Source organism: Capra hircus, chromosome 6, assembly GCF_001704415.2.
Source record: "Capra hircus breed San Clemente chromosome 6, ASM170441v1, whole genome shotgun sequence".
Classification (NCBI taxonomy): Eukaryota; Metazoa; Chordata; class Mammalia; order Artiodactyla; family Bovidae; genus Capra; species Capra hircus.
This window is the reverse complement of record NC_030813.1, coordinates 12,369,178-12,393,931: the sequence shown is the minus strand read 5'-3', so window position 1 is coordinate 12,393,931 and position 24,754 is coordinate 12,369,178. Positions and strand designations below refer to the sequence as shown.

The 24,754-nt window shown below is 38.9% G+C and overlaps 1 protein-coding gene across 16 annotated transcripts in view; it reads right to left on the bottom strand.

Moving 5' to 3' along the window:
- Window positions 1–24,754, bottom strand: part of CAMK2D (calcium/calmodulin dependent protein kinase II delta) — a 317,386-nt gene that overhangs the window by 79,658 nt on the left and 212,974 nt on the right. For all 16 annotated transcript variants that reach the window (XM_018049187.1, XM_018049192.1, XM_018049193.1 and 13 more), the window contains one exon: window positions 1,881–1,946. In XM_018049187.1, the coding sequence (XP_017904676.1) occupies window positions 1,881–1,946 (66 nt within the window). The remainder of the gene's footprint in view (window positions 1–1,880; window positions 1,947–24,754) is intronic.

Here is a 24,754-nt window from a genome sequence, read left to right as displayed (position 1 = left end):
TACCCTGTTATCTTAGGGCTGAAAATAGTCTCTAATTTCAACCAGTATTTTGAAACACAATAACAACCTGTTTAAAATAACTTTGAAAAGCAAAATAAAGGAAATTTCTCAACTTTGCTTTATTACCTTGATAAAAACATTATTGTCTTGGCAAGTGGGAAAATAGCTACTTCCAAGGCTATTCTGAAGTGCTATTCAGAGGCCTAATGGGAGGATTTGGCTTAAACTGAACAAGTGATGATTCACTCATCCTAAGTGACATGGAACTTTCTATTTGACTTTGGCAGTAGAAACTCCATTAAAAAAATTAAAGAGTGTAGTCAGGTACAGATAAGATTCATAAAATGTCATAAACAGTAACATTAAACCAAGAAGGTGAATGGGAAGTTCAGAAGAGCCTGGGTATGCATGTGCTACTTTGGAGGGATGGGGGCCTGCTACCAGCTGACTGATGTCCTGGGCCAGGCTACCAGGAAGGCAGCAGCCTTGGGAAGCTCTGAGAGCACGGACAGGACAGGCAGGCACAGACCACCGTAACTGGATACACATAACCTCTCATTTACATGGCTAGTAAGGAGCCAACCACTCAGGGCCAGACTTTTCAAAATGAGTACTAACTACAGAATATATATAAGAAATGCCAAGGAAATTAACACCATGCAGTCTAAGTAATGCCTCAGCAAGTAAATTAATGTTACTTCACTCCAAAAACATTGCCTTCGCCTAGCCTAGGAAGTCTCAAATGAGACAAAATGTTAGCCATTTTTAACTTCGGTAAAAATGTTGCCAATTAACAAGATTGGGAAATCTTGAACCCTCTGAAGTACCTGAGTAAATATTTTTTCAAGTGAGAGTTCCAAGGACTTTAATGAAATTTCCAAAGAGTTAAATAGTTCATAATGTTTTAAGGAGACCACGGGGGGTTTTGCAGTCTGTTTCTGTTTATGACCTCTGATTGGACGTGGGCTATTCATGGAATTTTCTGTGATGAGGGAAATGCTTTATATTTGCTATGTCCAGTCAGTTGGCACTAGGCACTCGTGTAATTAAGCACTTGAAATGGGGCTAGTGCAACTGAGGAACTGAATTTTTTATTTAAAGTAATTGAAACTGAAATTAAAAGTCGTATGTATAAACAACAAAGCCCTATTGTATAGCATAAGGAACTATATTCAACTGCTGCTGTTATTCAATTGTTAAGTCGTGTCTGACTCTTTGCAACCCCACGGACTGCAGCACTCCAGGCTTCCTTGTCCTTCACGATCCCTAGAGTTTGCTCAAATTCATGTCTATTGAGTCAGTGATGCTATCTAACCATATTCAATATTTAAAAATTTATATTCATATTCAATATTCTAACTATATTCAATATCTTGTAATAAACCAAGGTAGAAAAGAATACAAAAAAATCACTTTGCTGTATTGCAAAGTATTGCAGAAATTAACACAACACTGTAAATCAACTATACTTCAATAAAATAAATTTTTTAAAAAAGAGTCATATGTGACTAGAGGTTATCATGCTGGGAAGCCTAGCATCTAGAGACCAGAGGGTTTCAATTTTTTTTTTATTCACATAACTTTGATAAAAAGTATATTTCTTTATCAGAAGTCATTCCAGTTAGGCTTAAAAAAAATAAATATATCCTAACTATAGATACTAGTTAAAAGTAAAGTTTACATCAGATTCATAGTTGTTGTTTTTTTTTCCCCAAAGAATCATCTTGAAAATCCTTAAGAGAGAGAGGACTTGTGAAAAGTCCAAGACGATATTATGAGATTCTCATAACCCTAAGTACCATGATATAGTTGTAGAGATATACTGAACAAGCATTATGTGAGTGCTGAGTCTTCTATCTTGTCCAGGGCAAGTCACTTACCTGGCATCAGCTTCACTGTAATATTCTCTTGCCACTATGTCTTCAAACAGTTCACCTCCAGTAACTCTGTGAAGACAAACAAGATTACATTAAAAAAGAAGAAAAAACTAGGCATCAATAGATTTGCACCAATGTTCATATAGAATGTTTGTTTTCATATTATACAACATAAAGTATAATAAATTATTATAAAAACATAAAGTATATTAAAATATTATAAGACTCCATCAGTTCAGTTCAGTTCCTCAGTCATGTCTGACTCTTTGAAACCCCATAAACTGCAGCACGCCAGGCCTTCCTGTCCATCACTAACTCCCGAATTTACTCAAACTCATGTCCATTGAGTTGGTGATGCTATCCAACCATCTCATCTGTTGTCCCCTTCTCCTCTCGCCTTCAGTCTTTCCCAGCAGCAGGGTCTTTTCCAATGAGTCAGCTCTTCGCATCACGTGGCCAAAGTACTGGAGTTTCCGCTTCAACATCAGTCCTTCCAATGAACACTCAGGACTGGTTTCCTTTAGGATGGACTAGTTGGATTTCCTTGCAGTCCAAGGGACTCTCAAGAGTCTTCTCCAACACCACAGCTCAAAAGTGTCAATTCTTCAGTGCTCAGCTTTCTTTATAGTCTGACTCTTACGTCCATATATGACTACTGGAAAAACCATAGCCTTGACTAGATAGACCTCTGTTGGCAAAGTAATGTCTCTACTTTTGAATATGCTGTCTAGGTTGGTCATAACTTTCCTTCCAAGAAGTAAGCATCATTTTATTTCATGGCTGCAGTCACCATCTGGAGTGATTTTGGAGCCCCCCAAAATAAAGTCTGCTACTGTTTCCACTGTTTCCCCATCTATTTCCCATGAAGTGATGGGACCAGATGCCATGATCTTCGTTTTCTGAATGTTGAGCTTTAAGCCAACTTTTTCACTCTCCTCTTTCACTTTCATCAAGAGGCTCTTGAGTTCTTCTTCACTTTCTGCCATAAGGGTGGTGTCATCTGCATATCTGAGGTTATTGATATTTCTCCCGGCAATCTGGATTCCTTCTTGTGCTTCATCCAGCCGAGTGTTTCTCATGATGTACTCTGCATATAAGTTAAATAAGCAGGGTGACAAGATACAGCCTTGATGTACTCCTTTTCCTATTTGGAACCAGTCTGTTGTTCCATGTCCAGTTCTAACTGTTGCTTCCTGACCTGCATATAGGTTTGTTAGAGGCAGGTCAGGTGGTCTGGTATTCCCATTCTCTTACAGAATTTTCCACAGTTTATTGTGATCCACACAGTCAAAGTTTATTGTGATCCACACATAAAAGACGCCATAATGGCTGCTTTATATTCATCTAAACATTTTCCTATTTGCTTACACATCACTAGATCCTGGGCACACACTTTTCTGTACACCATAAAAATATCCAGACACATCTCTCATAGAAAGTGGTTTCTATGAAATTCATCAATTTTCTAAATATTAACTAAGGTCTGACAAATTGTGTGCAACCATTCAAGGGTATTTTCTGAACAGAAAGAGATGATGATACATATCATGGATATAGAGTGTGAATTTGCAGGCTGTATTTCTTTGGAGGAAATTGTTTTTTTAAACTGCAATGAGCATGTCTTTGTGGTCTAGAGGTGGCCTTCCAAAATGCATGTCACTCGGGGGCTGAGTGCTCACTTTTCCGTGTAAAAACACCCTGATCTCCTTATAGGGTCCAAGTCTTCACCAGTAAACTAAGACTCAGGCTTTGGCAATGTCCTGGGAGTCAGCGGTGATCCCTTTCCAACTCGGAAGGAGTCTATCTGTCTGCCCTTTTTAATAAAGTGAAGACTTTCCCACAGCTCAGCAACTGGATTTGGTTACTCCAGGAAGTTCATTCAAGTCATAGACTTCAAGGCTCTCTAGCAAAGGCGATGTAACTCTGTTTGGAATTCATTTATTTTCCAGGTCTGACAGACATAATGATTTTGGGCCAGAATTCCTTAAGTGGTGATTCTCTGTCTTACGCTTTTTTTTCTTCTCCCTGCTTAAACAATGATTTAAAATCACAAAACTTTGTAGTAAAATTTAAAATATATGGAAACATACCAAGTCCTCTCCTATCTCTTGATCCTAATTCCACTCTCCGGAATAAACTAATTTTAACTTTATGTGTGTCCTTTCCATTTTTTATATGTCTTTTGACATTTATACTTCTCCCTCTTCAAACACATACAAGGAACACTTATCTCACTAAAGTGCAATTGTGCAATCACAAAAATTAGGTTAATTGTGTTTTTCATTTTACATTAAATCATGGGCACTCTTTCATGTCAGAAGCAATTTCCCCCTATTAAACTAAGTAGTGCGTGTGTGTGCGTGCATGACCATGTGCATCTTTGAGAGTATTTCTAAAAGATAAATTCTTATAAGTAAAATTACTGGGTCAAAGAGTGCCCACATTTAAACATTTGTTGGGAAGACAAACTATCCCAACTTTGTTGGGAAGGCACATTATCTTCCCAAATCGCTGCACCTCCAATACTGTGAAAGTATTGATGGGCCCCCAATATAACTAATGATGGTTATGGTCAATTAAAAAAATGCCTACCTAATTGGGGAAAGGTTAGCTCATGTTAATAGGAATTTTATTATGAGTGAAATGAATCCTTTTCTTAGGTATTTGTCAGTCACTCTTTCTTTCTTATTATGATCTGACTTGATTTTAAAAGAAAATTGGTGTTTGGGAGTTTAATCTTAAAATAGCTAACGTTTGTCAAGCGCTCTCCATGTGCCACACAGTGTGCTAAGCTTTAAATTCATTGAGAAATTCTCATAATTTATGATGGTTTTACTACTAGCCCAGTTTATTGATGAGAAAATGGAAGTACGGAGAAGTTAAGTAACTTGCCCAATTTTACACAGCCCTGAGTGGCACAGGCGGGCCATCCACGGCACAGCCCACACTCGGCATCACGACACAGTACAGCTTTTCCAGTCATCACACTGTCCATCTTTCCAGAGGTTTAGAAGGTATGAATCATTTGGTCAAGCATAGGGTGAAGGTATAAGGCTTGCTGTATGCAAGTGTGAGATAAAATTACCCTAAAATTGGGTTTTTGTCACTGTTCTTTTCTTTTTTTTTTTTGCTTAATAAATTCTGAAACATCAAATGAAAACATTTTGTAGAGATCACCAGTTATTATTCTCTTCTGTATTTTCCTCTCCTAAATGTAAAGATGTGATACTAAAACCATAGATTTGAAAGTTCATGTAACTTTCCCCCAGTTCCATTGCATTATGGATATTTGCAAGTTCTTTAATGTTGAAGTTACAACTTTTGATTCTATTATTTTTAGATATCAAATGGACACCTAAAATTGTTTAAAGCTTGATAGGTGCAATGTAGAAAACAGACTTGCGGACAGAGTTGGGGAAGGAGAGGTGGTAGGAGTTGAGAAAGTAGCCCTGACATACATACACTACCACGTGTAGCACAGCTAGCGGGAAGCTGCTGCACAACACAGGGAGCCCAGAGGGGTGAGATGGGGGAATGTGGGAGGCTCGAGACAGAGGGGAGAGATATATATACATATATAGTTATGATCGGTTTCCACTGTTGTAGGGCACAAACCAACACAACACTGTAAAGCAATTTTCCTCCAATTAAAAAATAAACACAAGGAAAACAGAAAAAAAAAATTCCTGTAACAACAAAAAAGCGTCACATGAGCTTGTTATGAAAACTATGGCTACATATACATAAAACTGCATTTATTGGCATAGCTAAGCTTTTCTGCCAGTTATAATGTATGATAATTTGTGCCCTAGACAAATTATAATACAAAGTAATTAAATATTAGAGAGAAAGTACTTCCAACAAATCTATTGTCTCTGTAATGATGATAACAGTTTTGTGAGATTTCTTTCTTTGAATGTGACCAACATAGATATGATGCATACTCTCATTTATCCCTGTTTCTGACCACAGGTACCAAGAAAATCTGTATATATTACATACAACCTTGGATTATTAAAGTGCTTAACAAATATTAATTAAAAAGCCTACTGTCATTAATCAAATTGCTGCTGCATATGTAGTAGTTCCTTAAATAGATTATCTGCTCCATGAGAACTGTTGGATCCTAAATTATTAATACTAGGATCAGGACTTACTGATCTTTGTTACTTTAGTACCTACCCTAGCAACTAAGACATAACATTTATTCAATTAATGAGTACTGAAATAATGATCAAATGAATTAACCAAGTCAGAAAACTATGCTACCCATCTACTATTACAGGTTTAGAATTTACATGAGCTTAAAAAGAAAAAACAAATCCCACTAAAATTTAGCTGCACATGATAATAGGTTTTATTTCTTGAGGGTTCATATCTAAAGAAGAATACTGAAAAATCAGGTGTAACTATTAAACATATAAATATAAGGGGTACAGAGTTCTATATTGAGTTGGAGATTAAGTAGTCAACTGTCTCAGAGTACTCTTTCTCATTTTCTAGCATTCATTTTTCTCATTATTTAAAAATATCCTTGTGCAGTGAAGCCATTTTATCATTTTGACTATATGTATGACAAACGTCTGAGAAGGCAAAAATGGAGTTCTAATAGAACACAATGCCTTAAAAAGAAACTACTATACTTTTTTCTATACTCACATTACTTGTTTAATGGAGCACAAAATTAAGCAGGAGTTATTACAGATTTTGGGAAATTTTTAGTGTGTCATGTTTCATAAAATTCACAAGTTAAATCAGTCTGATGAATAAATTGTTAAATTAATTAGAGATTTTGTAAATAAATTGATGTTAGGGATCTGTATGACATGAGGTATATCAATTATATATTTGAATCATTAACTATCATTTATGAACCTCCAGAACATTAGAGCTTACAGGAAAAAAAGATAATTCTGGAAGTATGAAAAGATGAGGCTCCATATATCTTAGAGATGAATATTTTTGTTGTTGCTTTTGTTATTTATTGAGATGCTGAATCATTCTGTTATCCAGCAAGAATGATTTGTGCTCCTAGTATATTTGTGAGTTATATCAGAAATGCTTAAAAGTAGTTTAATCTTAAATAAAACATTAAATTTCACAAGGATTATAACTTTGACTATGACACTGAGCAGCAGCTGGAGTCCAAGATATCCAAGACTGGGCTTTGGGAGGGAAAACGGGGCCACACTGAGTCAGGAGCCAGCACTCATGTAGAGATGGGACTGGTGCCTGAGGTGGCAGGGCAAAACCTAGGGAGCTCAGGCTGCAGTCACACTGGGAAACAGGAGCCCAGAGCAGGGCCCGGCGGATGCACGGCGAGGAGGCAATGTCTCCAAGGTAGGGCCAGGAGTATCTCTAAGGAGAAAAAGGAGTAATTCCCTCTGGAACCCTTAAGTATAGAGCTGAAGAACAAACCCAACGAGCAGAGGCCACCAGACCTGAAACCCAAGCTGTGAATAGAGCCAGCAGGAGTCATGTCAGCAAAGAATCACCAGGGTCAGATGTTTGCCTGTCTGTCCCAAAACATTTCATGTGCTCCCTTGCATCTGGGTGACGGGTGTGTGCTCTAGTGATCTCAAGGGTAGAAGCTGCAACGCTGACGTGTTTATATGTGTTACCTGCAAGGTGCCTGGCACACTGCTTCCCACACTGTAACAATAACAACAAACATCCACTGGGTGCCCACCAGGTGCGAAGCCCAAGTACTGTTCTAAGTCTCTTCGGGTTCTAATCCAACAACCTCATGAGGCAGATACAAGTATTTCCATTTTACACATGAGGACACTGAAGCAGTGGAGGTTAAGGGCTTTTCCCAAGAAAGCACAACATGAGAGAAAAAGGTTTGCGAGTTCTCATTGTGTTGCCCTAATCGTTGCCCCTTAGACACAACCTGGAGGGCAGGAGAGGGCAGGTCAAAGATGTCTGGAGAGCCCAAAGGATCACGTGAAAAGACGGAATCACAGTGACATAAAGGCATTCCCACTTATATCTCTCTTAAATCCTGGATTAAAGTCAGACCAGATGCTGGTAAGGGCTGGTCAGAGTGAAGCTGATCAGGGTTTATTTACAGGAGCGTTACTGGCTTTTTTGGCCAGACAATCCTTCACCATGTGGAATGTCCCTTGAGTGGCAAGACTACTGGCACCAGGCCACACAGCAGGTGCCAGCGACACTACCTTGCCAGTGCGTCAACCCCACTGCTTCCACCAGTCACCCAAGGTTCCCCTGAGGCCCCCTTGATGAGAATCACTGAGCTAAGGGAACAAAGTCTATGGAATACAACTGAAAAGCTAGGCCTTCTTAACACATCTAACATATACAGTCAAACAAACCATTCAATGGGCTTTCCTGGTGGCTCCACTGGTAAAGAATCTGCCTGTAATGCGGGAGACCTGGGTTCGATCCCTGGTTGGGAAGATCCCCCAGAGAAGGGAACGGCTACCCACTCTAGTATTCTGGCCTGGAGAACTCCATGGACTATAGTCCATGGGGTCGCAAAGAGGCGGACACGGCTGAGCGGCTTTCACTGCCACTTTCACCTTTCAAGCCAATCAGTGGTTCAAGGGCCTTTTGGGCAGACATCCATGATGGAACACTGTATCTTCAGTACCTTACAGAAGTACTGCCTGGCAGACAGAAAGAGTGTCATGAATCTTTGAAGGTGAAGGTGAAGTCGCTCAGTCGTGTCCGACTCTTTGCGACCCCATGGACTGTAGCCTACCAGGCTCCTCCGTCCATGGGATTCTCCAGGCAAGAATATTGGAGTGGGTTGCCATTTTCTTCTCCAGGGGATCTTCCCGACCCAGGGATCGAACCCAGGTCTCCCACATTGGAGGCAGACGCTTTAACCTCTGAGCCACCAGGGAAGCCCCTTTGCTGGGTAAATAAACTATTAAATAATCCAATGGATTAATGAAGACATATGCAGCTGTCCACAACTTTACGGTTTAACCTGTACTTAAGGTAGGATCTGAGGGGAAGAGGCCCAAGTACCTTTCATGTTATTTATCTACCAATCTCTAGACAAATCCTGCTGACTTTATCTCTAAAACAGATCAAGACTTCTTTCCATCTCCACCACAAGGTCACTGGTCCAACCACTGCAACGGCCTCCTAAGTCACACCATGACCTCTCTTGCCCCTCTGCCATCAGTTATCCAGATAGCAGCTTTAAATGCACGTTGAGTTTTATCTCATGCCTACAGGATGCTCTTACGTACCTGCCCAGTGCTCCTTCAGGCAAACTCCTCACAGTACCTGCCTGTCTCCTGAGCCTCCCTGGCACCCCTTCTCCATGCTGCTCCGACCACACTGGCCTTCCTCCAGTTCCTTAAATACACTAAGCTCCTTCTCACCCCTGAGCCTTTTCCTGTGCTAGTTTCTCTTCTAGAACTTTCCCTTACTCTCTATATTCATTGAGTAAATTCCTCGTATCCTTCAAAATTTGGCTTAAATTTCTTATCCCCAGGCCTCTACTCATCTAAGTTGTCTTATTGCCTTAGAACCCTGTTTTATTCTCCATAACACCTATCACTAATGCTTATCATTACGTATTCGTTTGTGTTTGTCTTTGTTTAATGTTTGTCTCTCTACCTGTATGGTTGATCTGGGAGGGTAAATTTGCTCCTGCTTTTCCACTATAAAATATAAACTGCTGACTCACAGTGCCTGTGACAAGCACATTAAATGCTTATTAAGTGAATGAGCCCAGAGTTTTATATTTCACAGACAGCCAGATATGTGGGATGATCACATATCAATGCCATTATGTTGATATTCCTGACATCATATCACTTACCATTACGTTTTGTAAGAAAGCGGGGATCTCTCAGGCAGTTTTTCCTTAGAAACCACGTATTTCAGTTTTGGACTTATAGTATCTTTCCCATAAGACAGAGTTTGTCTGTGAACTAATCATGTCTGATCACAAATGCAAGAAGTATTTGTTGAATTAATTATAAAGGCACATACTTGGATTAGAAATTGAGCAAGGTAACTAGCTATGTTTATATTTCATTTTTTGAAGAACTGAACCCGTATATGTCTTTATTTACTATAACCGAGTAAACAGACCAGGAACATCTGTATGTTCAAATTCTATTTGACATTATGCCCCTCTCATATGCTCAGAAACGTTCAGAATTCTTGATGAATAATGCGTTTTAAGACGAGTTGAGTGGTGTGGCCACGACCAAGCACCATCAGATGTGTCAGACAGTTCTGATAGAGCGGCAACGGTGGGCATGGGGGTGGCTGACACAAAACACAACTCTGGTTCACTGCTAATGCCACTATTAGTATCCTTTTTTTTTTTTTTTAAAGCTAAGATCAATTTATTCTGTAAGTTATTTTCTAGCTGAATACCCAGTGTTTGATAATACCTCTGAAGTAGTAGATTATTTGAGGTTGTCCAGAAATGTTTTTCTGAATGAATTCCAAATTGTATTATGGAAATCAAAAGAAGTGGAGAGTTGCTTTAACAGAAAGTCCAAAGAGTTTCTTATTGATTCTGATGGAGACAGATTTGCTGAGTCATACTAAGAATTAGAATCAAGATGATAAAACTGAGACAAGCCATTGGAAGTGTTTCATACAAACCCAAATCAGGCCAGGAGGAAAGGCGCCGTGCTGGAGGAGGCCCCATGAGGGATATTAGAAGCAGGACTGTGTTCATGGACACTGTCCAGCCCGAAGAGTCATGCAGAGTGGAGAAGGGAGTGGGGTGGCAGGATCCTAAACTCTTCAAAGGAGAGCTTCCTTTACTCCTGCTTTTCTGTCTAATCTCTGGTGGCTGAATCTACCTTTTCAATATCATTCTGGATTTCTGTAATCTCCCTTAGTTATAAAACTCATGCCAGTTCTACTTTACAATCCCCTCCTCATTTCATCTTTCACAAATGCAGGCGAAAAATTTGGACCACAATCAAAAGTTCATATTCTTAAAGTTGCTTTCCCTCTTTGATGAACAAGAAAAAGCATGAATAAAAACAGCACTGCTAACCACAATTAAGGGCACATGGAATAAAGCAAAAGTAAAAATGAGACAGGTTATTTTTGTTCAGTTACTATCCCAGACTTCTTCAAGAAAGCAAATCAGCCACTAAGCTTATTATATTAGTGTGTGTGTGCGTGTGTGGTTTAATAAGATGCCTTAATCTAAGAGTAACTGCTCAGGCAATGTATTGCAAAGATGTATATATCAAAATGAATACTTCCTGAAGGCAAGAAATAGACTGTAATTCTATGCGTTAAAAAAAGTTTGATGCAAATTAAAATCACAATGTGAGATACCAACTCACAGCCACTAGTGTGGTTACCACACACACACACACAAAAAAAACAGAAAATAATAAGCGTTGGTGAGGATGTAGAAAAATTGAACACTTGTACACCATTGGTGGAAATCCAAAATGGTACAGCTGCTGTGGAAAACAGTAAGACAGTTACAAAAGCATTTAAATAGGATTATCATGCTGCTGCTAAGTCGCTTCAGTCGTGTCTGACTCTGTGCGACCCCATAGACGGCAGCCCACCAGGCTCCCTCGTCCCAGGGATTCTCCAGGCAAGAACACTGGAGTGGGTTGCCATTTCCTTCTCCAATGCATGAAAGTGAAAAGTGAAAGGGAAGTCACTTAGTCATGTCCGACCCTCAGTGACCCCATGGACTGCAGCCTTCCAGGCTCCTCCGTCCATGGGATTTTCCAGGCAAGAGCACTGGAGTGGGCTGCCATTGCCTCCTCCTAACCATATGAGCCAGCAATTCTACCTTTCATTATGCACCCAAAAGAACTGGTTCTTAAAAAGCTATCTGCACTCCCATGTTCATAACTGCACTATTCACAATGGTTAAAACATGTTCATCGGCTGATAAGAGGACAAGCCAAATGTGGTGAATGCCGTCAATGAAACTAAAAAGGAAGTAAGTTCTGACATATGCTACAGCATGGGTGGATCCTGAGGACATCATGCTAAGTGCAATAAGTCAGCCAGAAAAACCAGATACTGATAATTTCACTTACATGAGGTACTTAGAGTAGTCCAAATCAGAGAGACAGCAAGTAGAATGGTGATCGCCAGGGACAGAGGAGAGGGAAGAATGGGGAGTTATTGTATAGTGGATGTAGAGTTGCAGCCCTGCACGATAAAAAGAGTTCCAGAGATGGATGGTTGTCCAGCAATGAACATGTGCTTGACGCCACTTAACTGGACACAGAAACGGTTCAGCAACTTTTATGTTACGTGTATTTTACAAAAAAAAAATTGTAATCACAACAAATTATTTGATGATAATAATATGAGGACAACAAAAAAGTACAATGTGATGAAGACTAAATAAATATTGCTATTTCCTATTCCTTTATGAGTTCCAGAGAGAGATAGAAAGTTATCCACACCATCATCTTGAGTGCTAATGAAAAGTTCTGTATCAGCTAGCTGTTAAAAGTGATAATTTGTTCCACTGTTACTTTTCACTTTAGGCAGCATGCTCATGAGAATGAAGCAGATTCAACATAATAACTGGCTTGTTATTAGCCAACTGGGTGAGGTCAGGTCAGGCCAAGATTTTTGTGTGCTGTATTTTGCCTATTCATAAAATGCAAAGAGAAGATACAGCATTTTTCCCCCTATTCAGAGCCATGAGATGAGGGCTGTTACAATCTGTGCTCTACACAAGGGCACAAGCCAAGGAGCAAAGGGAGAGATCTGACCCCGCCTTCCGCTCTAAGCAGCGTGCTCGCACCCGGAGTTTTCTCTGAATGGCACAGAAACACCAACAGTCTCCATATCTGACAAAGTTCCATGAGTAATTCCGCTCATATTGTCCCCTCCTCACCAAGACATGACCACCACGACCCTAGGGCCTCTTTAGCATGCCCAGAGACAGCCAGTGAGGCACACGAAGTGTTCGCACCCTGGGAATATCCAATGTGAAGCAAACGGTCTTTCTTCAGCGTCTGTGTGAGCCGTTTCTACAATCCTTTGTAAGTCCTAATGGAAATCTTAAAACTGAAACTTAAGGCTGTGCAAGCTGTCTTTGGAGATCAGCAGAATCGTTTGCCCCCTCATGTCTTATCATGGAACATACCGTTTTTGACTTGGGGTTGGTATATTGAGGGTCCTGACCTAGGGATGGAGCCTGGGTCTCCTGCATTGTAGGCAGACTCTCTACTATCTGGCCACCAGGGAAGCGCCCTGGCATACTCAGGGGCAGGCTATCTCTTTGGCAACTGATGACTCACAATTACACTGTTTGCACCAGTCCAGTCTTAGTTCACCAAAATCCCATGTGGCACCTGAATGTATTTTCTGAGGATGGATGAACTGGTGTAATAATACACTCACATCTCCAGTGCCCGTGCCTATCTAAAAAGAAAAGGAAAACTGACATAACTGACAATCCGTCCAGGCAGATGTGGCGACAGCCCTACTGAGGCATCAGGCTTCCTTGCCAAGCAGGGGCTCTGGTTCCTTAGATTTCCAGTCCTTGGAGCTGAAGCCGGGCCCAAGCACAAATGTGTAAGACATTCTTGGAGGTGAGGGATCTGACTGAAGGGAATTGGTTACAGCCTGGACCCCCCAGTTTGGGAACAATAGTCTTCAGGTGAAGATACAAGAGCAAAGGAGAAATGTTTTTCAACACTCAGGTAATTTGCAGTATAAATATATCATAGAGAGAAAAATTCCATTCTGCTTCACCTATCCAAGCTAACTGCATATCCTAGTCACATTTTAAAAAGAAGTCAATTTATGTATTTATAGCAAGTTTAAAAAAAATAATAATGAAGTCATTGATATTTTATGACATCAATATTTTTAGTAATTTATAAATTATATGTATTAGTTTTGTATATATCATGTGTATACACACATTTTAGCTGTTTGTTGCTAAGTTGTGTCTGACTCTTTTGTGGCTCCGTGGACTATAGCCTGCAAGGCTCCTCTGTTCATGGGATTGCCCAGGCAAGAATGCTACAGTGGGCTGCCATTTCCTTCTCCAGGGGATCTTTCCAACCCAAGGATCAAACGCGTGTCTTCTGCATTGGTGGGCAGATTCTTTACCACTGAGCCACCAGGGACGCCCATATATGTGTATAATGTTCCCCTTATTAAAAAATAAATAGATTCTCATTTCAAGAAATGAGATTTCTAACATATCATACATGTATGATCAAGATGTATTTACAATGTACTTGATAGGCAATACTCTAATGTGCATAAAATAAAAACCAAAAACAAGAATGAAAGCAATCACCATTTATACATTTGCATATCCCATGGATATTCTGAAGAATCATAAAAGAAAATGTACAAAGGCTTCCCTGGTGGCTCAGACGGTAAAGCGTCTGCCCGCAATGCGGGAGACCCGGGTTCGATCCCTGGGTTGGGAAGATCTTCTGGAGAAGGAAATGGCAACCCACTCCAGTACTCTTGCCTGGAAAATTCCATGGACTGAAAGGTTCCTCAGAGCCTGGTAGGCTACAGTACATGGGATTGCAAAGAGTCGGACACGACTGAGCAACTTCACTTCACTTCGCTTTATGTTTTTAAAAGAGTGTAAAAATCTACCTGATTAGAAACAGTTTGAGTAGTGTGGAGAAATTATCTATTAACTGCACAACTGGAATTCAGTAAAGTTATCAGAAGTACCGCTACATAAAAGATAAAGTCTTGATACTTTGCTATGCCTTGTCATTTACTAGACTAAGTTTCAAGCACTACAACATGGACAAGATTATTCTAAATCGGCAGGTGTCTAAATCTTCAGTCATGTCCAACTCTTTGCAACCCTACGGATTGCAGCCCACCAGGCTGCTCTGTCCATGGGATTCTCCAGGCAAGAATACTGGAGCGGGTTACTATGCCCTCCTCCAGGGGATCTTCCTGACCCAGGGATCCAACCCACGTCTCTCTCTTACATCTCCTGCACTGGCAAGCAGGTTCTTTACCACTAGCCCCACCTGAGAAGCCCATTATAAGTTTAGCTTCATATTGAAATCACTGCCATTAAATAATCTCTTGCAATACCACCATTTTTGCCCATATTTTGTTATTTATTTTGCCTGGATAACCAGAGAAAAATGATAATCACTTAAAAAAAAAAAGATTCTGCCATTAACACTCTGATGAATGTTACTAAGTGATCATCATCACCTCATAAACTACAAATCATTAATCTTCTTACATATACAGAACCAGCCAAGGACTGCTTCTGAGGTTCTACTGGATTTTCCTGTCAATTCCTGTTTTCACTGTTAATGCCAAGACAACTGCCTTTGACTGAAAATATTACTGCAGCTACGTTTGGTTTCACAAATTAACTGGACTGAAACAGTTTGTTTATCTCAGTGATTCATCTCAAAGTTGGCTTTAGCCACCAGAAGAATGGGCCTATATTTAGCCACAAAATGCTTGGATCACCTTACGAAAGCAGGCAAGCGACTGCAAATGATGGGTGAATTTATACCCCCAAACCCAAATTCTAACATATTTCTGACCAACATTACTCCGGAAAGACTCCTGGACTAGAGACGACAGATGAGGGAGCCTAGGGATTCAGTGATCCATCCTTGTAAGACAATGCTCTAAAACACTGATGCCTCTGGGTGTGCAAATGTTTACAAAGGAGGGACTCAAGCTTATGTGGCTGCAAGCTATTTGCTGGTGTTTATTGTTTTGTGAATTCAGGGAATAATAAGAATATCCCCACTGAGTTCTCCAGTTAGAGACAGATGTGTTCTAACTTTTTCTTCCTGATGGCATAAATAACTATGAGGAGTTAGGCTTGTCACCTATACCTCAGAATCTTTTACAAGCTAATTCTACAAATATTACTGAACTGTATCCCTGATATGTACGAGGCTTGCCCATACCAACAGAGAGGAATATAAAGAATCAAACTGTAAGTTTTATCATCAAGCATTTGTTCTACTGGAAAAAGCAGACTAATAAGTTGAAAATTATCTTCCTGTGGAATATGCGTCAAAGCATACGTCTGTTTTTAAATCCTTAAGACCTGGCAAATCCTAGTAACTAGAAACTCTTCTCATTTACATAGGAACCACGTGCACCTGTAAGTAAAAAATGTTTCATCCAATACTCATCTTTTTGGTGTGATGAAGAAAAATTAGCATGAGTGTGGACTCTGTTAAGAGCTCACTGGTAAACAAGTACCATCCGCCCTGGAATAATACATAATATCAGTAACGCTGGGGGTCCTTTCATAGCCTGTCACCTGATGGAGCTTGTGAACAATTCCTGCCACTTTCTCCATTTTCACAGAGGGCATTACACTACTGCTATATGAATTCAAGAAGTCACAATCTTCGTATATAGGAAAAGTGAAACGACAGGAGGGGGTAATCAAGTCACAGAAGAGAGAATTAAAATTCTTTCTGGGGGTCAGAGAAACCTTCAAGACTGAGAGGTTGTTGGAGAAGGGATGTATTAACACATAAATGAGGAAGGGCAGGCCAGGAGGAAGCACGGGACAGTAATGTCAAGGCAGAGATGGGAGTTTAGCTGGAGAAAGACGGAGAGAGAAAAGGGTCAAAAGGATTGGAAACAGGAATCTCAGTCTTCTTATTGGGTCTCTGCATTGTTTCTGTCTGTTGTCACAATGAATACTCCGTATATACCTTATTAAAGGGATTTCCAGATGCTAAAAATCTTCCTACTTTTAACAACATTCCTTTTGGTATGCTCTAGTGGTCATGCTTTCACATTGGAAACTAGTCATAAATTAATTTCTAATATCACAACATTTCCCCAAATACATGAACAAAGACTCAAACTAGAATCTATAGTGTGTTTTTTCAAAATATAATGCTGGATTAATTTTCACACAGGTTACAGAAATAATGCTTCTTGAAGGAATGCCTGGGAGAGTAATCTTATTTTTACAAATATACCAAGAATTAGTCTTGGTTATATTCCCAATCTTTTGATTTAGTCAATAGCAAATAAGTAATTTAGTACCTGTGTCTAGGTTTAGCACTCATCCTCACAAATTCTTCTTCACGTTTCAGCTTGAAGACTCTATTGCCAATGCACTACATTTATTATTGGACAATGGATTTCATATTTTTTTACTTTGTATTTTTTAGTTGGGTCACTGGAATACTACAATGATTTATTGCACATGAGTATGCACACACTTGCACACACACCCATTTACTTCATAAGTGAGAAAAACACAGAGTTCCATTTGCTATGGTAATTTTATCTAACTTTTTATTGGCTATACAATGCTCAGTGAATTTTAAAAAATGAGAATCACGGTAAAGCTATAGGAATTCAGAATAATTAGCTGAATAGCCACATTTCTAAAATATGGATTTTTTTTTTCCTAAGGAAAGGAAACTACATTTCTTCTAGATAAAATGGAATAGAACCTTCTTTGTGTCCTCTGCAAATGAGAAGCAACTCCTCTGGTTCTGGTAACTTCTTTGTCAGAATTCCCTTAAGAAATAGCTAAGAATCTTACATCAAAATGCTACAGGCAAATTATTGTGTTAAGTACTTATTTGAAATCTCATTTATAACTACTTTCTTAGCATGTTGTTTATCTAGAATAGAAAGACCTGGATCATTCAATTACTGTCAATTAAAAAAAAATGAATCACCTATTTGTGCATTTGTGCATTACCTATACTACCTTCCAAAAGGGATGTAAATCAGCTTATTATCTGTCAAATTACCTAAATTATCAAATTTTCTCACCTGAACTCTAACTGCATGTACTAATGTTTCTTATTCAAGGTAACATACAAAAGGAGTAACAAATTTGTACTTAATCGCTACCTACAAGAATCTACCCAATCTTAGATTGGCTCCATTTTTATCACAATAGCTCAGAAAGACAGGTGCTTAAACTTAATAATTAACTGTTCACTGAGTAAAAACTATTTGTTGCTTATTATGCACAAGCTGCTGTGTTAATGCTTAATTTATTGGTTTAATCATTTGGTTTAATGGGTTTTTTTCTAAAATATACAATTAGCTTCTCAGGAATATAAGGTTTAATTTAATTAATTACTGCAGAACTACAAACTCCTAATTCACAGTTAGTAGTAGTTTTATCACTAGTCACTAAGAAGACAACATGATCTTTAGATGTGGATTTAAAGATGAAATATATTCTTACATACATATTAAACACTGTATTTGTAGGACTTATTAGTGATAACACATAATCCCTGGAATATAAATGCTAAGTAAGCATAATGCTAATCAACTTCAGCGTGATGCCAAATAAAAACCACAGATGCTCTGAACCCGAGATTTCAAGTCTAACACATGGAATTCTATTTTAGTTAATTCAAGTCTGTGGTGTACCTATATTCAACTCTGTATAAAGAACAAGTAAGTGGGGATTTATATATAATTATGACTGATTCGTGATGATATGCAGTAGAGACCACCACAACATTATAAAGCAATTATCCTCCAATAAAAAAAAGAACAAGAAGGAACAAGAAAATTCAGCATAGTGTCGTAAATCCCCTAAATATTAGTCAATGTTATAATTTGTATTTTGCTTAAGCAAATTTTAACATTAGCAGTCCTTGGAAATAGAGGAGGGAAGAATTTAGTGAAAAATATAGACTGTGATGGTGTAAAAGGAAGCTAGCCTTAGAATTTAATAATCTCTTAGTGAAATCTATGAAATAAACACTCATGCTTCTTTTAAACTTCCATTTGTATCTATTAAATATCTACTTTCCCATTTATAAAATGTTACCTTATTTTAATTATTTACCCTAAAGCTACTTAACTGCCTGATACCCAAACTGAAATAAATGAGCACCAAATGGGAAGACTTTTATATATATATAAACTATCACTGACCTTTTAAGAACAATATCTTTTTTCCTTCATTCTTTGAATTTGAAATATTCCAATTATTTACTCTGGGCATAATTCCTTCTCTGTGTCCTTTATTCTTGCCATCATCCTTGAGTCTTTGACCTGAGGTACACTATACTTAGATTATAATTTGTTAGATTAAAATAGTACTATTACATTTACAAAAGGAATTCTGGGTGACTGCTAGGTTCTCCCATTAGGAATTTGCATTTTATGCTGCTTGAAAGCTACAAAATCATTAAACTTAGAAGCATCTGAATTAAATTAAGAGTTTCAAAACTATGTAAGAGGAGCTATTTAATATAGCATTATCACTAACAACAAAATCAGAGAAATACCCTAAAGGACCATCTTTGCAAGAATGGGTTAATAATTATCACGCAACAATATGGTATTACACTAACACTAAATTTATAACAATGAAGGTGATATATGAACAAAAAATGTGTTTATAGTATCAGGGAAAGTAGCAGAATATAAAATAACTCAGTACATGCATATTGTTGCAAAAATGTAAATATACATGTTTCTTTCATTTACTTGTAGAAAACCCTACTCCTCTGGGGTTTATGCCATGTGCCGTATTACTATCTATCATCCCCTCAACTGTTACCCATATCACCTATATATGGTCACCTCCACCCCTTCCCACACATGCCCTCCATTTATTATTTTCATTGACTTAACTGTCTACTTAGCTCTTCCCTCACTCTACCCTTTTAGTTCCTTGAAGCAATTCTGGCTAATGACAAGGTCAAAGATGCAGGCAAGGACCGGAATAGCTAACATAAGTTTAAAGTATAAACTTATACTTTATACACATATCAGAATTTGTGACCATGGCCTATTATTTTTCCTCAAAAAGAATCCTAGTCCCTACTTTTATCCACCATAGCTTTTTAAGTCCAAGCCATGGTAATTAGAGAAGAAAATGGAATAAAAGGAATAAAAATTGGAAAAGAAGTACAACTACCACTGTAGATGGCAGGATACTACTATATAGAAAATCCTAAAGATACCACCAGAAAACTACTAGAGTTAATCAATGAAATTGGTAAAGTTCCAGAATACAAAATTAATGCAAAGAAATCTCTTGGATTCCTATACACTAACAATGAAAGACCAGAAAGAGAAATTAAGAAAACAATCCAACTTACCACTGAGACAAAAAGAATAAAATACCTAGGAATTAATCTATCTAAGGAGGCAAAGCACATCATGAGAAACACTGGGCTGGAAGAAGCACAAGCTGGAATCAAGATTGCCGGAAGAAGGAAATGGCAACTCACTCCAGTACTCTTGCCTGGAGAATCCCATGGAGGGACGAGCCTGGTAGGCTACAGTCCATGGGGTCGCAGAGTCAGACACGACTGAGCAACTTCACTTCACTTCACTTCAGATATGCAGATGACACCACCCTTAGGGCAGAAAGTGAAGAGGAACTAAAGAGCCTCTTGATGAAAGTGAAAGAGGAGAGTGAAAGGTTGGCTTAAAGCTCCACATTCAGAAAACGAAGATCACAGCATCTGGTCCCATCACTTCATGGGAAATAGATGGGGAAACAGTGGAAGCAGTGTCAGATTTTATTTTGGGGGGCTCTAAAATCACTGCAGATGGTGACTGCTGCCATGAAATTAAAAGACGCTTACTCCTTGGAAGGAAAGTTATGACCAACCTAGATAACATATTAAAAAGCAGAGACATTACTTTGCCAACAAAGGTCCATATAGTCAAGGTTATGGTTTTCCAGCGGTCACGTATGGATGTGAGAGTTGGACTGTGAAGAAAGCTGAGCACCGAAGAATTGATGCTTTTGAACTGTGGTGTTGGAGAAGACTCTTGAGAGTCCCTTGGACTAAAAGGAGATCCAACTAGTCCATTCTAAAGGAGATCATTTTTGGGTGTTCATTGGAAGGACTGATGCTAAAGCTGAAACTCCAGTACTTTGGCCACCTCATGCCAAGAGTTGACTCATTGGAAAAGACTCTGATGCTGGGAGGGATTGGGGGCAGGAGGAAAAGGGGACGACAGAGGATGAGATGGCTGGATGGCATCACCGAGTCAATGGACATGAGTTTCAGTGAACTCTGGGAGTTGGTGATAGACAGGGAGGCCTGGCATGCTGCAATTCATGGGGCTGCAAAGAGTCAGACACGACTGAGTGACAGAACTGAACTGAACTGAAGGAGGCAAAAGATCTGTACTCAGAAAACTATAAGATACTGATGAAAGAAATCAAGATGACATAAACAGATAGAAAGATATACCATGTTCTTGGATTGGAAGAACCAATATTGTGAAAATGACTATACTACCCACAGTGATCTACAGATTCAATGCAATCCCTATCAAATTACTAATGCCATTTTTCACAGAATTATAACAAGAAACTTTACACTTTGTATAGAAACACAGTGATCCCAAACAGACAAACAATCACGAGAAAGAAAAACATAGCAGGAGGAATCAGATCAGGCTCCCTGACTTCAGACTATACTACAAAGCTACAGTAATCAAGACAGTACAGCTCTGGCATAAAACCAGAAATACAGATCCATGGAACAGAAAAGAAAGCCCAGAGATAAACCCATACTCCTATGGTCACCTTATCTATGACAAAGGAGGCAAGAATATACAATGGAGAAAATACAGTTTCTTCAGCAAATTGTGCTCGGAAAACTGGAAAGCTACATACAAAAAAAAAAAAAAAGAAATTAGAACATTCTTTAAATACCATACACTCTTTACTAAATACTATACACAAAAATAAACTTGAAATGGAGTAAAGTCCTAAGTATAAGACCAGATATTATAAAACTCTTAGAGGAGAATATAAGCAGAAAACTCTGACATAAATCTTTTTTGATCCATTTCTTTAATCAATGGAAATAAAAATAAAAGTAAACAAATGGGACCTAATTAAACTCAAAAGCTTTTGCACATCAAAGGAAACTATAAACAAAACAAAAAGACAACCCACAGAATGGGAGAAAATATTTGTGAACAATATGATCGACATGGAATTAGCCTCCAAACTTCACAAAGAACGCATGTGATTCACTATCAAAAAATAATCAACCCAATCAAAAAAATGGGCAGAAGACTTAAAGAGACATTTCTCCAAAGAAGGCCTACAGATGGCCAAGAGGCACATGAAAAGATGCTCAACATCTCTAATCATATCAGAGAAATGAAAATCAAAACTATAATGAGGTATCACCTCGCACCAGTCATAATCACCAACATCAAAAAGTCTACAAACAACAAATGCTAGAGAGGGTGTGGAGAAAACGGAACCCTCCTACACTGTTGGTGGGAATGTAAATTGGTACAGATTCTATGGAGAACAGTATGGAGGTTCCTTAAAACACTAGAGTTACCATGTGACCCAGGAATCCCACTCCTGATTATATCTCCAGAGAGAAACACGGCTGGAAAGGATGCATGCACCTCAGTGTTCACTGCAGTTTTGCAATAGCCCAGATGTGGAAGCATCCTAAGTGTCCATCAGCAGATGAATGGATAAAGAAGACGTGGCGCTATATAAGTGATATCACTCAGCCTTTGGAAAAGAATGGAATAATGCCATCTGCAGTAACGTGGATGGACCTGGAGATGACCGTGTTGAATACTAAGTGAAGTGAGTCAGATAGAGAAAGACAAATACCATGGTATCGCTTCTATGGGGAATCTAAAAAAAAAAAAAGATACAAATGAACTTACTGACAAAACAGAAACAGACTCACAGACTTAAAGAACGAACTTACAGTTACCAGGAAGAAATGGTGGTCGGGAGAGATAATTAGGGGGTTTGGACTGACACGTACATATTTAAAATAGATAACCAACAAGGACCTACTCTTTAGCACAGGGGGCTCTGTTCAATATTCTGTAATAACTTAAGTGGGAAAAGAATTTGAAAAAGAATAAATATTTGTAGATGTATAAGAGAGTCACTTTGCTGTATACCCATAACTAACACAACATTGTTAATCAACTATGCTCCAATAAAACATAAGAAAAAGCACCCCTGCGTCTTGACTCCTCCAAGCTCCCTCCTGATCTCAGTGCTCTCGTCGTCCACGCCACACTGAGGGGATGTCGCCAGAACGCTCATCAGCACTCTCACATCTCATGTACGTCACTCTGCACCTTACACTGGGTCTGCACTGCTTTTAGCACTCCTGACCAATAGTTCCATATTTTCTTGTTTCCATGAGAGTCTGCTTCTAGGAATTTCCTGTCTCATTCATAAACACTCCTTTGTTTCCCTAGCAGTCACCTCCTTAAATTTTGACATGGAGTAAGATGATCTTTTGTGCAAATGATACTTCCTGTGATTCAAACTGGCTATGCATGACAGTGAATATGGAGCTTGGATGTCCCCAAAGCACCTTAAATTCAATTAACTGTATTGTCTTTATAACAAGACCTGCTTCTCCTCTCATATCCCAAATCTCATTAAATAGTACAATGAAGTTAACCAAGCCAACAACCTGGCTAATTATGCTTGACTAACTTTATCCTTTTTTCTCTATCAGTTAATAAGCTCTGTTAATTTTGCCTTCTAAATATTTCTTGATTCACTCTAATATTTTTTCATTCTTCCTACTGCTGCCAAGCTCACATAATCTCTGAACCAGAGAAACAGATCAGATTTGTGACTAGTCACCCTGTTCCATTTTTACCTTGTCCCACATTGCAACCAGCACGATCTGCCAAAAAAAAAAAAAAGCAAATATGATCCTATGACTTCCCTGCTACAAGCTCTTCCATGGCTACCCATTCTCTATGTCTTCTTACTAGGAGCGTTTTGCACATATGGGCCTCAAGAGCAACGTCAAGGCATCACTGACCTTCTTCCGTAAAGCTAAGACTCATTCAGTTCAGTTACTGAGTCATGTCTGGCTCTTTGTGACCCCATGGACTGCAGCACGCCAGGACTCCCTGTCCATCACCAGCTCCCAGTGCCTATTCAAACTCATGCCCATCATGTCAGTGATGCTATCCAACCATCTCATCCTCTGTTGTCCCCTTCTCCTCCCACCTTCAACCCTTCCCAGCATCAGGGTCTTCTCCAATGAGTCAGTTCTTTGTATCAGGTGGCCAAAGTATTAGAGTTTCAGCTTCAGGATCAGTCCTTCCAATGAATCTTCAGGACTGATTTCCTTTAGGATGGACTGGTTGGATCTCCTTTCAGTCCAGGGGACTCTCAAGAGTCTTCTCCAACACCACAGTTCAAAAGCATCTGTAGCATATAGTTTCAAGACCTTACCATTGCATACACAGACCTCATGGGGTGGCTCTCTTGCAGAGCTCTTTTTATTTCACATAAATTGCCTTAGACTTCAGCTACATGCATTATATCTCCATGTGTTTTTAATGATTCCCTGCTGATAATGCCTAGATGGCCTATATTCTGTTTTCTTTCAGTTTACACTCTTCAAGAAAGAAGCCCAAGGCTTTTCCAGGAAGGCTTCCCTAAAACCCACCAACAACACACTGTGCTTGTTTTGTTTAAATTACACATGGCACTGAGACCACCTGCTCTACACCTAAATCCCTAACTGTATCTCAAGATCAGGAATGGCAAATACTATGTCTGATTCATTTTTTTCGTATCTCCTATGAGATATCCCAAAACGCAGAGTAACACCAAAGTCTAACAGAATGCCTGAGACATATTAGTAGCTCAAAAACATTACTTGAAAAAGAAGTAGCTTAATAAACAATCCTGGGAAAGAGTAGATGCAAATATGAAATCATTTAAAACAGAGAAGTGGAAGTATGGAGAATTTCTGTTATTAAAATCTTCCTTTAAAGAGGGGATATAAAACTTCTGTCTTTCCAGTCACTTGCACATTTCTTTTTCTAAAACAAGTATTTACAAAATGTCTATGTATGAGACATATACTAGTGGATGGATATGATGATCCCTAACCTTAAAAAACTAGAAAATATATAACATAGTAGGACATCATCAAGTACAATATAACCAAACACCCATG